Raw genomic sequence first — 13,873 nt, 5'->3', positions numbered from 1 at the left:
TTTTAATGAGGATGGGAAATAAAAGAAAGCAAAAAAAGGAAAACATGTACCAAAAATGTAAAGAGAGGGTACAAAACTGGGGGCAGCTTTGCATTATTGAAGATGTCCGGAGTTCCTACCATCTGGCACATTCATTTGCCACACATTTGTAAATGGATAATGTTCACCGAGAAATGCCAATGTGGAACTTTAGGATTGCTTAAATCCTCCCTCATTAGATATTTGACATCATTCACAATTATTCCTTCCTTTAGTTCTTTTCCAAACACAATTTTCCATTTAGAACATGCTGATTGGAACCACAGCAGGAACCGGAGGAGTGGAAGAGCGCCAGTCAGTCACATAAATAGATCAACACACTTGTTCACGTTCACAACCGTAGTTGAGTTTCTAGTTCATCTTGGTTAGATACCTTTGGACATTGAAGAGAAAGTAGAGCAGCCAGTAGTGACTCGGGGGAATGTAGGAGGACTATTCAAAGTTACTGTGTCTGTTTTAAGGAAACTGTCTTGTCTTTCAATTTTCACAACCCTCTGTGCTTTTTATCATCTGCTGTAGTAAATCTGACTGTGGATTCTTTATGTTGAAGGAATAATTTAACAGTTAAGGAAATATTTGCTAATTTTCTTGCTGATAGTTTAAATAAAAGATCGATATCATTATATTCAATGCTATAAAATGTTAAAAATATTATCTGAAACCATATGTTCAATATAATATAAATCTAAAACAACATATATTTGAGACCCTTAAAGTCTCTCTGGAACATCATGGCGACTCCAAACAGACAAATTTGTGGTCAATTTCCACCAAGCCGAGCTTGCAACTCATGCAAGATCTTTTTCATACCGCCAATGACTTTGAAAACCGCAGCTAGCCTGCGATTCTGTTCAACAATCGCATCCAGTTTGCGATTTTGCTCAAACAGCGTCTGAGTCTGATTGTTGTTCGACCGACATATCAATCACACATGCCAGGCAGCCTTGGAAGAGCCAGAATAGCTGCTGATGTTTTCCCAAATTTGTTGATATACCAGGTAACCGCCAACTCCAAAAAGCAGAAATCCTGTTATCAGAAATCAAATTATGTAGGCATCTTTAACATCCTCGACTGACAGTGTGGACAGACACACGACCCTCCACTTCTGCCAGGAGTCCATCGTGTATCAGGCTGCAAATGTCCCGACGAGCACGAGGGCTCCCCTTTGCCCTGTCTACTCGTCAAGAAAAATTGGTCAATTATGTTTAGAGACCAGTTAACCAATTCCATGATTTTAAAAATGTCAGAGCATATGCAAAGAGGGGACCCAAAATAGATAGAGTGCAGCAGCAGGGGCAGATAGGAAGGGAGAAGAAAAGCGTCTGCCATACGGTGAGAGCAGGAAGCATAATGAAAATCCCAGCATCATAATCTTCTGACATAAAAACATATTTTTATGTTAAATTATTATTTACCAAGAATAATACAGGATGTAACATTTGACATTGTTTTGCTGAAATAAACAATGTTATGCTCAAACCACTAGATGGTCCAGTAGGCTGTTTTAGTCTCGGCTTATAAAAGCACAACAATATTACCTCAACATCAGCACTGTTATGGTATTGGGATTCTTGGGATTTGGAAGTTGTTTCGTCCGTTGGGACTTCAGTCATTAGGGTGAACCTGTACTGTGACTTTTGGACTACAGTTTTGTGTCTTACTTGATTTCCAGTTTTATTTTGAAACTGTTACTCCTTGTAGGCAGGTTCTTTTTCTCATCTCCCTTCATTGTCCACACCTGTGTCTTGTCAGTCTCATCTTTCCTCCTCCCCCCACCAGGCCCGCTCTCTTTTATTCTCCCCTAAGTGCTCCATTGCAGAGATTTCCTGTTTTAGCTTTTTTTTCCCCCCATCCCTGAAGTTGTTTCGTTTCTAGATATCCTGCAGTGCTGCACCTTTTTGTTTTAAATAAAGGAACATTTGATTGCTACTCCTGCAACTCAGTCTCCTGAATTTGGGTCTGCAATTTCTCCACTCACAACAAGTATATGACTTGGTGGGAGTGGCACTTAATAGCGAATAGCTCATGCACCGTGGAATGCATGTTGTGTGTGATTGTACACTATGTATTGTTAAGGCATGACATCAGCCCCTGTACATTTATCCTAAAATGAACCATCCATTCGCAATGTGTACGTGACAAGACATGCTCTCTATTTTCAATTTCATGAGTTAATGAAGGTTGCTTCAAAACATTCATCCTTCAGCATTCATGGATGTGTACCTTTTTCCTCATACGTGCACTCATGTACTTCCAGACTATCACAGATGCTGGCTTGTCCACTATAGATTTCTCCAAATGGTCTAAAGTTTTTAATCATATGATGTATCACATATGATAATATTTCAAAGCTCAGTTTTACATTATATGATATTCTGAAATTGTGGAACAATTTTCCCACAGGCATTTACAAGGATATAAACCTTTCCTTTTTTTCTCTCATTTATCTCTTTATGTTTGTACATGTTGCATTGCCGAAAATCTCCAAGCTTTTGCTTCCTTTGTCCCAAATTGTTTGAACAAGGGTTGATGTGTATTTGCTGAACTTAGACCTTGTAGGATGTTATCAGTTCATGGAGTTAGTTTAAAATAACCAAGCAGCGTTTAACCTTTAAGTACTATCTCAACACATTTGTGACAGTGAAACTGGACTGGAAAATATATATTCCATATTGTATTATATTCCACTGAGGCTTAAACTGCAGCTCATGTCACTGTTTTGTTTTTCAGGTGGAAGAGTGGCTTTGTCTGAACTGTCAGATGCAAAGAGCATTAGGAATGGATATGACGACACCACGCTCCAAGAGTCAGCAACAGATCCACTCTCCTTCTCATCCAACCAATCCAGAACTTAAACTTGATGCTCCAACTCAGCCTGCACCCCAGATACTTACCCCTCCTCAGACGCAGCCTGTGGCACAGGCCCATCCAGCGCCTGGCCCTACCAAACAGACTGGTCCAGCTGGTTCAGGACATCTGATGGCAAAGCTGCCACCAGGGGCAGTTCCTCTTCCTGGGATGGCCAAGGCCCCGTCCCAGCCTGATTTATCCCGCAGCTCTCCTGCCCACCAACCCCAGCAGCCTCGCCAGGACCAGACTCGGAGTGCAGGGAGTTCCCCTTCACGACAGCCCCCACCCCCAGAGCAGACATTTGGAAAATTGTTTGGCTTTGGTGCTTCTCTTCTAAACCAAGCCAGCACACTCATATCTGAAACCACCCAACCCCAGCAGCAGCAGCCCCCAAAGCCAGCTCCCAAACCCGGTGGGCCTACTGGTCCAGGACCTGGGATAGGTAAACCCTCGGGACCTCAGCCTCCACAGCAGGGGCCTCGAACCCCAGCTCAGCAGCAGCAACAACAGCATGCACCCCCAGTGGCTTCTAAACCTAAAGTCTGTTGTCCCCTCTGTAAGACAAACCTCAACGTAGGCAACACCGCAGAGAAACCCAACTACAATACCTGTACACAGTGCCACTCCCAAGTGTGCAACATGTGTGGATTCAATCCCACTCCACACTTAGTTGAGGTAAGACTCTTTGTTTCATCTGTTTGGTTTTTAGCTGTCTGAAAATGTGTCAGCTGCTCTGAAATAGTTTACGCTGCGGTTTTGTAACCCCAAATAATTTGATGACATGTTTTTGTGAGAATTGCTTTGCTTTATCGTAGTGCACTCCAATGGCTCTTTTGTTTTCTATTTGTTGCAGCCTGGTCTTCACGTCAATAGCTGTTTTTATTCCTGTGTGAATGAATCAAATATTCGGAGTCATGTGACAAAAAGAGATGCTCTGAAGTGACGAGCAGTTGCCCCCATTTGTGCTTTCGTCAAGTTTCTTCATGATCTTATCATGTTCCTTTTTCTGTTGTTGTTCAGTTGCTTCTTTGTATTTGTGATAAAAACGTATTTAATGCTCAGTCCTATTCCTAAGGGGAAACATATTTTCACCTTTTTTCTCCCACAATTCTCCCTCAATTTCCTGAGATCTTCATAAAATGTCAAACGTTTTGGTCAAAATACAGGGTTACTCCATATCGTAAGTCTTCACACTTTTTTTCCAAGCAGCTAGTTTTGAGGAGTGGAGTGAGTCACTCAATTGCACTCACTTGGTAACACTTCAAGCACATTTTAGCATATGAGAGGACTTACAGTGTACCCAGATAGATCACCACAGTAACACAGCACAAACTGAGATCACACTACCAAACAACAAACTAAAATAAAATAAACGTCCGTCTGATAGTTTCATTCTCAAATACTTACATTTCCATTGCCTGCAGTTCAGTCAGGGACAGTTGGTTCTGATTCTTGTCAGGAGTGATGTGTTGAACTGGATCAGGCTGTTGAAATACCACATCACAGATAGAAAAGCAGGTCATAGACAGTCAAAATTAGCTTTTAATTCCTTCAATGTTTATTGTTTTCAACTGGTGAGATGCGTTTTAAGTTTCATCACGACGTATTGTTTTTATACACAACGTTTCACAGCTATTTACAAGTTTGTTTTTAGTAATGGTGCATTCATTGACAAAAAGAAAGTGACTATCCAACACCCAGCTTTACTTCAGATGTCCAAATGTATGCTCTTGTGCAGTGTCGCCTTTACGTCGTAAGTGTTCCCTAATTCTGGTCCTCGAGGGCCACCGTTCTGCATGTTTTCAGAAGTTTCTCTGCTCTAACACACATTCACATTCAGCTTTTTGTAAGCGTCATGAACTCCATCACTTTTCTCCTGACCTCCTATCTTTGAGTTCAGTCAGCACCTGTTCTGTTCTCCGCTGTCAGAGGCTTTCATGTAGTGAAGCAGACACAAGTCCAGGCTGTGACTCACCTCCCCAGTGACTCTGCCCTGCAGTTGCAGGAATATATGGCCAATCTACAGGACGCAGAGCCGTATTAAATTCAAGTTAATGGATTATCTTATTATTTATTAGTCATATCCAGAGGCCAGCTTAGGATCTATTCGTCTCTTAAATGCCCGCTTGTCTTGCGTCATGGTGGGAATTTAGTTGGTAAGAATAGTGACTTGCAATAGCTTTCAGAGCCAGGCAATAACAGAGTTTAATTATGCAAATCAAGTACAATTGAATGATAGCAGTAATAACAGGCTTGCTGCAGAGCTCTGGCTTTTTATGGGCATGTCTTGTCTTCCCAGGCATCTGGCTGTCACAGGCACTAGTGGAGACCATTCATAGATCGCTATGGAAACAGAGTTAATTTGTTTGTCAGCCGTCCTCTTTCATGCTTGGCTGCTGAGATGTGAAAAGTCTCAAAAAACTTTCGGGCTGCTGTAGCTGTGTTTCTGTGAGAAAGGCAGTCATCGGGCGTGTTGCATTTCTGCTCTGCTGGTTTTGGGTTTGCAACTCAGTACAACATATGGTGAATCCTCTCCAAGCTCAACTTCTGTTGTCATTTTATGTGCACATGCAGCTTGTCACTTTGGAGTGGGTGAGAAAAAAGTTCAAACATGGTGTGTCAGGATTTGTATTTTGAATATTTCTTGCCCTGATTGGCTCAGTCATCCGAGCACTTGTTCTGATAAGTGTGCATGTTTCATGTACGATATTCATTCACAAAATGTATCTGATACATCACTTAAAGCCAACATTTTAACATCACTCTAAATATTGGATTTGATTTCATTGCAGATAATATGAGTCCATGCCTTATCAGCTTGGTTTTAGTTGTTCATATATGTTGTTCGTTTTTACATTTCAGCCTTGCAACATGTTCCACAAAAAGTTGGTACACCAAAATCTGACCTCTTATTTTACTTCTTACAATGTCTAAAAACATTTGGTATTGAGTTACCAAACAATTGAGCATTCAGTTGTTTTTTTTTTTGCTCCCATTCTTCTTGTAAACATGTCTTGGAATGTACAACAGTATGGGGTCATTGTCAGATATTTTCACATCCTGTATCGGGGACAGGTCAGAATTGCAAGCAGGGCAGTCCAGTACATGTCCCTGGAAAAGATGTCGACTTAAAGGTAGTATTAGTTTGTCTGCTTCTCCATCTGATTTGCAGGACAAAGAAGTCAACCCTCAAGTCTTAACCATCACAGAGCCTGACTTTTATGGCGCATTTATGGCTTTTCCACTAGTACCTACTCAGCACGCCTCTACTCGCCACGCCCCCGTTTTGCGCTTTTACACTACGGGCCAAGGCGGGTGGAGGCGTGCCGAGTAGGTACTTTTTCTGTATCTATTCTGCCGAGGTTCTAAGCGTGCTGAGTCGGCCCTGGATCTGACGTCATCACACGTCACCGATTGGTCGGGGGGCGGGGCCGTCAGACGTTTGAGTCAGGAAGCGGGAGTCAGCACAAGAGCAGCTCGCGGCTTCCTCATTTTATCCGACAGGCAATGGCAGCGCAAAAGTCTGTTTCATGATCCAACTCTGAGCTGCAGATATTCATAAACCTGGTGGCTGAGAAGAGAATTAAAAAGGGATCTAGACGGGCGATAAGGAACCACCAGATCTACCAGGCGCTCGGTCACTCCGGCTCCCAGCTGATTTCTCAGCAGCGCAGACACAAACAAAAATTTTTAAAAAAAGCGTTGCCTCTTGAAGCTTCTTTCACTCTCATTTTTTAACTTGATATCGAACACAAGTCACAGACCCAGCAGCACATCTATCATCTCCTCCAGGTTCTATGTCTTTAGTGTTGTTGTCTTCTCCGTTTAGATCACACAATCAAATACTTCACAGCAGCTTCGCTCCAACCCGCCTACTTCTCATCTGGGTGTTTAAAAACAAACGAGGACGAGGTGGGTGGAGGCGAGACGAGGCGTGACAAGTCGAGTCGAGTCGCGCTGAGTAGGTACTAGTTTAAAAGCGCCAATAGTACCTCCAAATTAAAAAAAGAAGGGGGAAAAAAAGATAAATCTTAAATAGGGATTAGCTTGACCACAATGCACATTTCCGCTGTAGGATAGGCCATTACAGATGGCAGAGATGTGAACGCTACTTCTGGATTAACGTCAGTTTTAACATAAGGTTACTTTTTGAACAGTTTATTGATTTAAATGTGCACTGGAGTGCCTGAAAAAGGATTTGCAAAATAATCTCTTCATTTTATTTCTGAAAGGTGGTTTATGATACAGAACTAAGGAATTTGAGATGGGTTACCAGTTTATGCCTGCCGCCTTTCTCTTCGCTGACTGGAATTCCTCCAGATGAATCATTTAATGAAATCATGCACTGTAGAAGGAGAAATGTGTGAATCCATTTTAATCTTTCATTGATAAAGACCGGTTTTAAAGATTACAAACGTTTTTGAACGCATTTGCTGACAAATTTGAGATTCTTTGCTCGTCTTTGCTCTTTCATGTGTACTGCTTTTGTACACAGTAATAATTACAAGCACCTGCTGACACCACCTGATTTGTAATTTATGTATATTAAAAAACAAAAATAAAGTTAAAGAGCTCCTTCTATGGCTGCAGCCTTGGTTCTGTCAGCATCCGCTGAGACTTCAGCCCATCAAATGCTTTTCTCATCACTCTGTAAGCGTTGACGCGGGAGCGTTACCGCAGCTGTTCGCCTGCTAACCGCCACTCTGAAATATCCAAAGACTGAAACACACATTTTATCAGAACGTTTGCTGCGCTTGGCTCGTAACCGCACGTCAGGTGTTTGCTGGGTTTGAGTGTTTATTATTTCAGAACCTGCTTTCATTTTCTTGGATTAATTCTCACAAAAAGCCTCGCCGTGGCTGGTGGGATGATTTTGCATAGCAGCCTTTGTGATGGTTACTGGGGGTGGTTTCATGGCAGCTGATGCCATGGCCAGACACAGCACTCCCTCGCTAAATAGTACATGCCCTTTGTGACACTGGATTTATTGGGTATTGCCCCATGGCAGCTGGTGACATGACTACACATAGCAGTGTCTCACTTTGCACACTACATATTATAGAGATTCCTCTTCATATCTCCTTCTACACTTTTCATTTCCACTCTGATTCTCATTCCTTGTGCAACGTTGTCTTTATTTTCACTATGCTCATCACTGCTTCCATTCACTTCAGCTATAAACGGATTTTAAGTACGATGCAATTGAGAATTAGTTTTTACCACTTTGCTCAATTTGCATAGCAACATATGTGATAACCAGGGAGTGAGATTGTGTTTGGAAATCAGTTTTAGCTGCACGTTAAGGTTGAATTAATTAGGGGATTTGTTAAAAGTAAAAAACAGATATGGATTATCAACATAATTGCCTTCAGGGGTTCAATGTTTTTGCTGTTATCTAAAATATTTTGTCATTAAAACGGAATGGAAACATTTTCAAAAGGAAATGATTAGTATTATCTCGTTTCTATTCCGGTTCACCGCTTATCTACAAGTTGCTCTTTTTTTTCTGCCATAACAGCAAACAATTAACAGAAAATAAATGTATTTTCCAATACTGACAGAAAATTGTTCTACCAAGAGAAAGTGGCCATCCAAATGAGAAGCAAATGCAAATGTGGGTGTGAAATAAATTGTCAAAAAATACTTGTTTTGCATATGAAAACGAATATCTACAAATAGAAATTCTTAGAAAAGAACAGATTCAGTACATTTTACACTCTTTATTCTGTTTTGCCAAACTGTTTACTTTGGTAATACATCACCACAATCCTTACAGTAATACAATATGAACTCATGATGATTTGGATGTGAAAGTCTGATAAGTGTTGGAAATATTAATGAAAATACATTTTGTCATGTTACCAGGGACACAATACATAATTCACTCAGAAAGAATTAGGCTGAACGGTGTGGTATGACAGAATCTTTTTAATCTTCGATGAGACGATGTATCAGTGGGAGAACAAGTAGAAGAACGGAGGAGTGAAAAAGGGAGAGGTGGAAGACTATGGAGGGACAGGCAAGTGAGAATCAGAGATAATGAGTGCGAGGGAGCCAAGTGTTTGTCATATTGCAAAATACTGTTTCAGAGTAAATAAGATGTCCTTGTTTTGGGACCTTTTTCTCCTCCATTATGCTGCTCAAGGAGATTAAAACCCACCATGTATCACTGTCATCTCTCCAGAGTTTGGTCGTAAATAGAACATAAAGTGTGTTCACTGGTGTTTCTGCTTCTCCATCTGATTTACAGGACCCTGAAGTCAATCCTCATTCCTTTCCATCGCTGTGCTGCATGCGCTTTTCCCCCTTAGTGAAGCAGATAGGGCTGAGATGACGCCATGCTTTAGCTTTTTCTCAACTGTAAATACAGATAGAGGTGACATAATGCATTGCGTCTCTCAGTCTCCACCAGTCTCATGTTCACATTATTTTTCCCCTGTCAGTTTTCCTATAGGCCCTCATTTTTTTTATGCACGTGGTTTGGCAGTCGTCGCAGTCTGACTCTGTGTCTATTATTATGATATAGAAGCAGGTCCAGTGTTTGTGATGAGGCGGAGGCCCTGAATGGTCATAAATAAGAAGCGAGTTTCTCAAAGAAGTGTAGAAAAAGTCTAGAAAAACAGAAAATATAGCTCATTAATAATTCAGCGAGGGTGAACATTATAAATAGTTCATGTGATGTTGAGTGGCGAGAGAACTGTGCTTGATTCCACATAGGCTCTGAGTGTGTTGATGTGTGCATGAGCTTCGTGTCTATGTCCGTGTGTAAGCAGGCGCTGCGATGTGTCAGAAGGGTTCAGTTCTGCTGTGGTATATTCTAACTCTGGTCACTCATTGGTCTTCCAGAAACGAGATACAGCTGAAATGATTCGTCTTTGACATGACAATAGGGATGGGCGGTATGGACTAAAAATGTATCACGATAATTTCTGGCATTTATCCTGATAACGATAAAAATGACGATAAAAAAAAATACCAATTCAACTCCACCTTTGTAACTATAAATCTATCTCGCTCTCAGATCCGCCATGTTTGTTACACAAAAACGTCATCAATGGGGATTTATCCTTCTTTCTTTCTTTCTTTCTTTCTTTCTTTCTTTCTTTCTTTCTTTCTTTCTTTCTTTCTTTCTTTCTTTCTTTCTTTCTTTCTTTCTTTCTTTCTTTCTTTCTTTCTTTCTTTCTTTCTTTCAGGCTCATTTCCTCCCTTCCTTCCTTTTTCCCTTCCTTCCTTCTTTCCTCCTGCTCTCACCTTCCTTCTTCCCTTCCTCTTTTCGCCCTTCCTTCCTCCTTTCCTTGTTTTCTCCCTTCCTTCTACCCTTTCCTTCCTTCTTTCCTTGTTTTCTCCCTTCCTTCCTCTTTTCCTTGTTTTCTCCCTTCCTTCCTTCCTTCCTTCCTTCCTTCCTTCCTTCTTTTTTCCCTTCCTTCCTTCTTTCCTCCTGCTCTCTCTCCCTTCTTCCCTTCCTCTTTTCTTCCTTCCTTCCTTCCTTCCTTCCTTCCTTCCTTCCTTCCTTCCTTCCTTCCTTCCTTCCTTCCTTCCTTCCTTCCTTCCTTCCTTCCTTCCTTCCTTCCTTCCTTCCTTCCTTCCTTCACGTACGTTGTGCGTGGATTTAACGCAGAACCATAATTCAGGCTTTACACAAAAACATCATCAACAGGAATTTATCATTTTTACCGCGAGATGACAAATTCTTATCGTGAGGAATTTTTTTGACGGTTTATCGTGAACGGTAAAATATCGCCCATTCCTACATGACAACAACATTTGCATTGCTTACTGATTTAGCTTTGTCTCTGATCTGCTCCAGCCATAAATGCCCAGAGCACAATACATATCATACACAAGATTTGGCTCAGTCATTATGTGATATCTGTGGCAGAGCAATAACATTAAACTGTGACTTATTTTTATTTGACTTAAACACAGGATGCAGAAATTATTTTGTTTTCTTGTTTGGCTGATGTTGAAATTACACTTCAGGCGCTTAACTCTGGAAACCTCTCCCCACGCAAGTAGTGTAAGATGTTGATGTGGTAGGTGTTCACGGTTGGAATCTTAAATCACAGAATTTCTAACATTTAACTTCCATTTTCAAACAAGAGCCACAAAAAAGCTTGAGACCTCAGTGCTCTTGAACACCCAGCAGGCGCACAGTGAACATATGTAGAACATGTAATATTTGCAAATGAGCCACCGATCTGCAAGAACATGGTTGCCGCGCCCGTGAACAGACTCGGTATAGATGAGCATGTCACTCTCATTTTCAAACATGCTGGAAGTGTTTTCTGAAGGTTGGCACCAGCCTGTGTCTCCCTCAGGAGCCTCATACAAAGCCAGATGGCTGGCGGCATCAGGCATCCAAGCCTGCCGTGCTCAGCCTGGCTGCTTCCAAACGTGGTGATGGTGAGGCATCACATGATTCAAGCACCCACCCAGTCTCAATCAGCTGCTTGCTGCCTTTTAATACTTCCATATTCCCTTAAACTGCCCGTACAGACCATAGCTCTGATTGTTTTCTGAACCGACACAAAACCAGTTTTATTTTTGCAGCGGACGGCCAACAATGACTTCACTGCAGTCATGCACAAAATCTATTTTCATATGATTTCATCTTGAGATTCTATTTTTAAATACACGGACTAAGAGGGTTCTGAAGCATATAACAAATGACATTATTAAACATACATAACAAAATCGAAAGCACTGTCTGAAATAGCAATATCAGAAATGAAAATGAATCAGCAAAAATCACGTTTTCGGGAAAGTTACAATTTACCACAACACACAAATATTTAGAAAACACTGTAATAAAACTGTTATATATGACAAAACCAGACCAGTTTACAACACAACCGTGGTGCAAAAATCATATTTGATTTTTTTTTAAGTCTTGCTCTCTGAAATGTGTTTAGTGAAATATAGGTACAGTAGGTTCAGTGCTCCACCATAACCATCCCTATTCTTGTGTAACTGATTGTAAGGCATAACTTAATCATCTTCTTAAATATTATGTTTTTTATATGTCTTTTTCTTCTGTTTTTCCTATATATCTAAATCTTTTCCCGTGCTTTTTATTTCATTGTTCCATTTTGCCCAGTATGATAACATTTTCCAACCTATTCTTTTTGCCAAGATGTCAAGTTCCGTTGTTCTCGAAGTATCTCTGAAATAACACACATAATGTCCTTCAATTCAATTTCAATCCAGTTTGTGTTCTTTTCATAGTGCCTATTCAAGACGTGTTACACAGAAAGCACACAAAGTTTATAAAAGTCCAACAGATACAATCCAGTTCGGTCCAGCTATATTCCAAATGATGTACATTCACTTCAGGTGGGTCTAAAACTCTAAATTGATATAATGCCAATTCATAAACAACCTAGCTAAGACACCCAACAAGTAGTGAATCTTCATTTACTGCCAGAGCAGTCTTCCATCTTGAGCAAGCATGTAGGGACAGTGGAGTGGAAAAAACACTAGTTTACAAGGTTTGAGAAAACACAAACAAACAAAAAAACCCAATAGAAACAGACTCGGGGAGGGCGACCATCTGCCTCGTGCAGTTGGGGGTATGATGACTGGAAAGAGAGACCAACGAACACGATGAGATTACTCCCGATGACCTGGATTGAAGAACGCTGGTCTGGAGTGTTGTTGCTTCCGAAGGGACAAGGTTGTCATTGAGAGGAGGTGGTGAGGGACGTTACAGGACCTGCAAACTGTGGGACAGTCACTAAAATAAAAACTCAAAGTTGTTTGGATTTGGATGAGTCAACTACTTTGACTCAGGTATTAAAATTATTTGGATAGGTGTAGGTGAAGATTTTTCCCAGGTTGGAAATATGTAATGCATTACATTAGTGTTGCATAACAACCCAGACACCCAACATCAAGGAGCTTGAGGCCGGATTGTGGCAGGATTTATGAAACAAATCCGTATACTTTTTAAGTTTTCTAGTAATAATGTCAGATGAAGCGTTCCAAACCCAAAAGAATGAGCCCTCTAGTGTATCTCTCCTTTGCCTTAAACAGGCTGTGTGCTGCAAAATGTGCTGCAATTCGGTCCCGAATTTCCCGCGCTGGGCTGCGGATGTGACGTCACATGACGCTGCATGTGCGTTCTCCCCGTTCTCCCGTGCCGGCTTCACTGTTGGCTGCAGTACCCCCAACGGCCGTCGTGGTGAAGGGTGGCGATAGAGAGTCTCATTTCTTAAAAGGAGCCTCAAGCTCCTTTAAATCTGAAGCTACAGGGGCCGCTCGGTGGCGCAGTGGGTTAAGCGGCGGCTCATATACTGAGGCTACAGTCCTCCTGCAGCGGTCGCGGGTTCGAATCCAGCCCGCGCATCTTTGCTGCGTGTCTTCCCCGTTCTCTCTCTCTACCCCTTTCCAGTCTGCATCTCAATAAAGGGCCACTAGAGCCCAAAAAAATCTTTAAAAAAAAAAAGAAAATCTGAAGCTACAGGTTCCCAGATGTACAGACAAAATGGCAACATATCCCCCTGCTGGTGTGAGGCTACGCTGGGTTTTCTCCACAAAATAGAATAAACCATGTTAAAATGCAAAAATACACATACTACACACACACAGACAGGGACATGCACTTGCATAGAGGCGGACACACATTTTTCATCCTTGATTTGCTTTCCTCGGATTGATTACGTTGGCGAACTGTGGGGGCCTCATTGCCTCGCTGTCAAAATCAGGAGTGGATTATTCTGAAATATTTCATTGCTGGCTTGTACCTTATTAATGTCAGCCCTTTGTAGAAACTCTTGAGTTGTCTTACTTGGCAGATGGATGAAACCTTCCCACTGACATACCATCCCTTAAAACCGTGGCCGTTTTGTTCTCTTGTCTCTTGCTCCAGTTCGTGATGTATTTATTCATACACTCTCCTTCGCTTTGCACATTTCACTGATTTGCTCCCTTCATTCGCGTTTTTTCTTCCCCCTGTCGTGAAGCCTTAGTTGGAGACTGCTTGCTG

At 41.5% G+C, this 13,873-nt stretch overlaps 1 protein-coding gene across 5 annotated transcripts in view; it reads left to right on the top strand.

Moving 5' to 3' along the window:
• Positions 1 to 13,873, top strand: part of bsnb (bassoon (presynaptic cytomatrix protein) b) — an 86,549-nt gene that overhangs the window by 32,006 nt on the left and 40,670 nt on the right. For all 5 annotated transcript variants that reach the window (XM_061727203.1, XM_061727202.1, XM_061727201.1 and 2 more), the window contains exon 3: positions 2,770 to 3,564. In XM_061727203.1, the coding sequence (XP_061583187.1) occupies positions 2,770 to 3,564 (795 nt within the window). The remainder of the gene's footprint in view (positions 1 to 2,769; positions 3,565 to 13,873) is intronic.

Source organism: Cololabis saira, chromosome 8 (assembly GCF_033807715.1).
Source record: "Cololabis saira isolate AMF1-May2022 chromosome 8, fColSai1.1, whole genome shotgun sequence".
NCBI classification, from domain to species: Eukaryota; Metazoa; Chordata; class Actinopteri; order Beloniformes; family Belonidae; genus Cololabis; species Cololabis saira.
The sequence above is the reverse complement of the archived record's forward strand: the minus strand, read 5'-3'. Positions and strand labels throughout refer to the sequence as shown.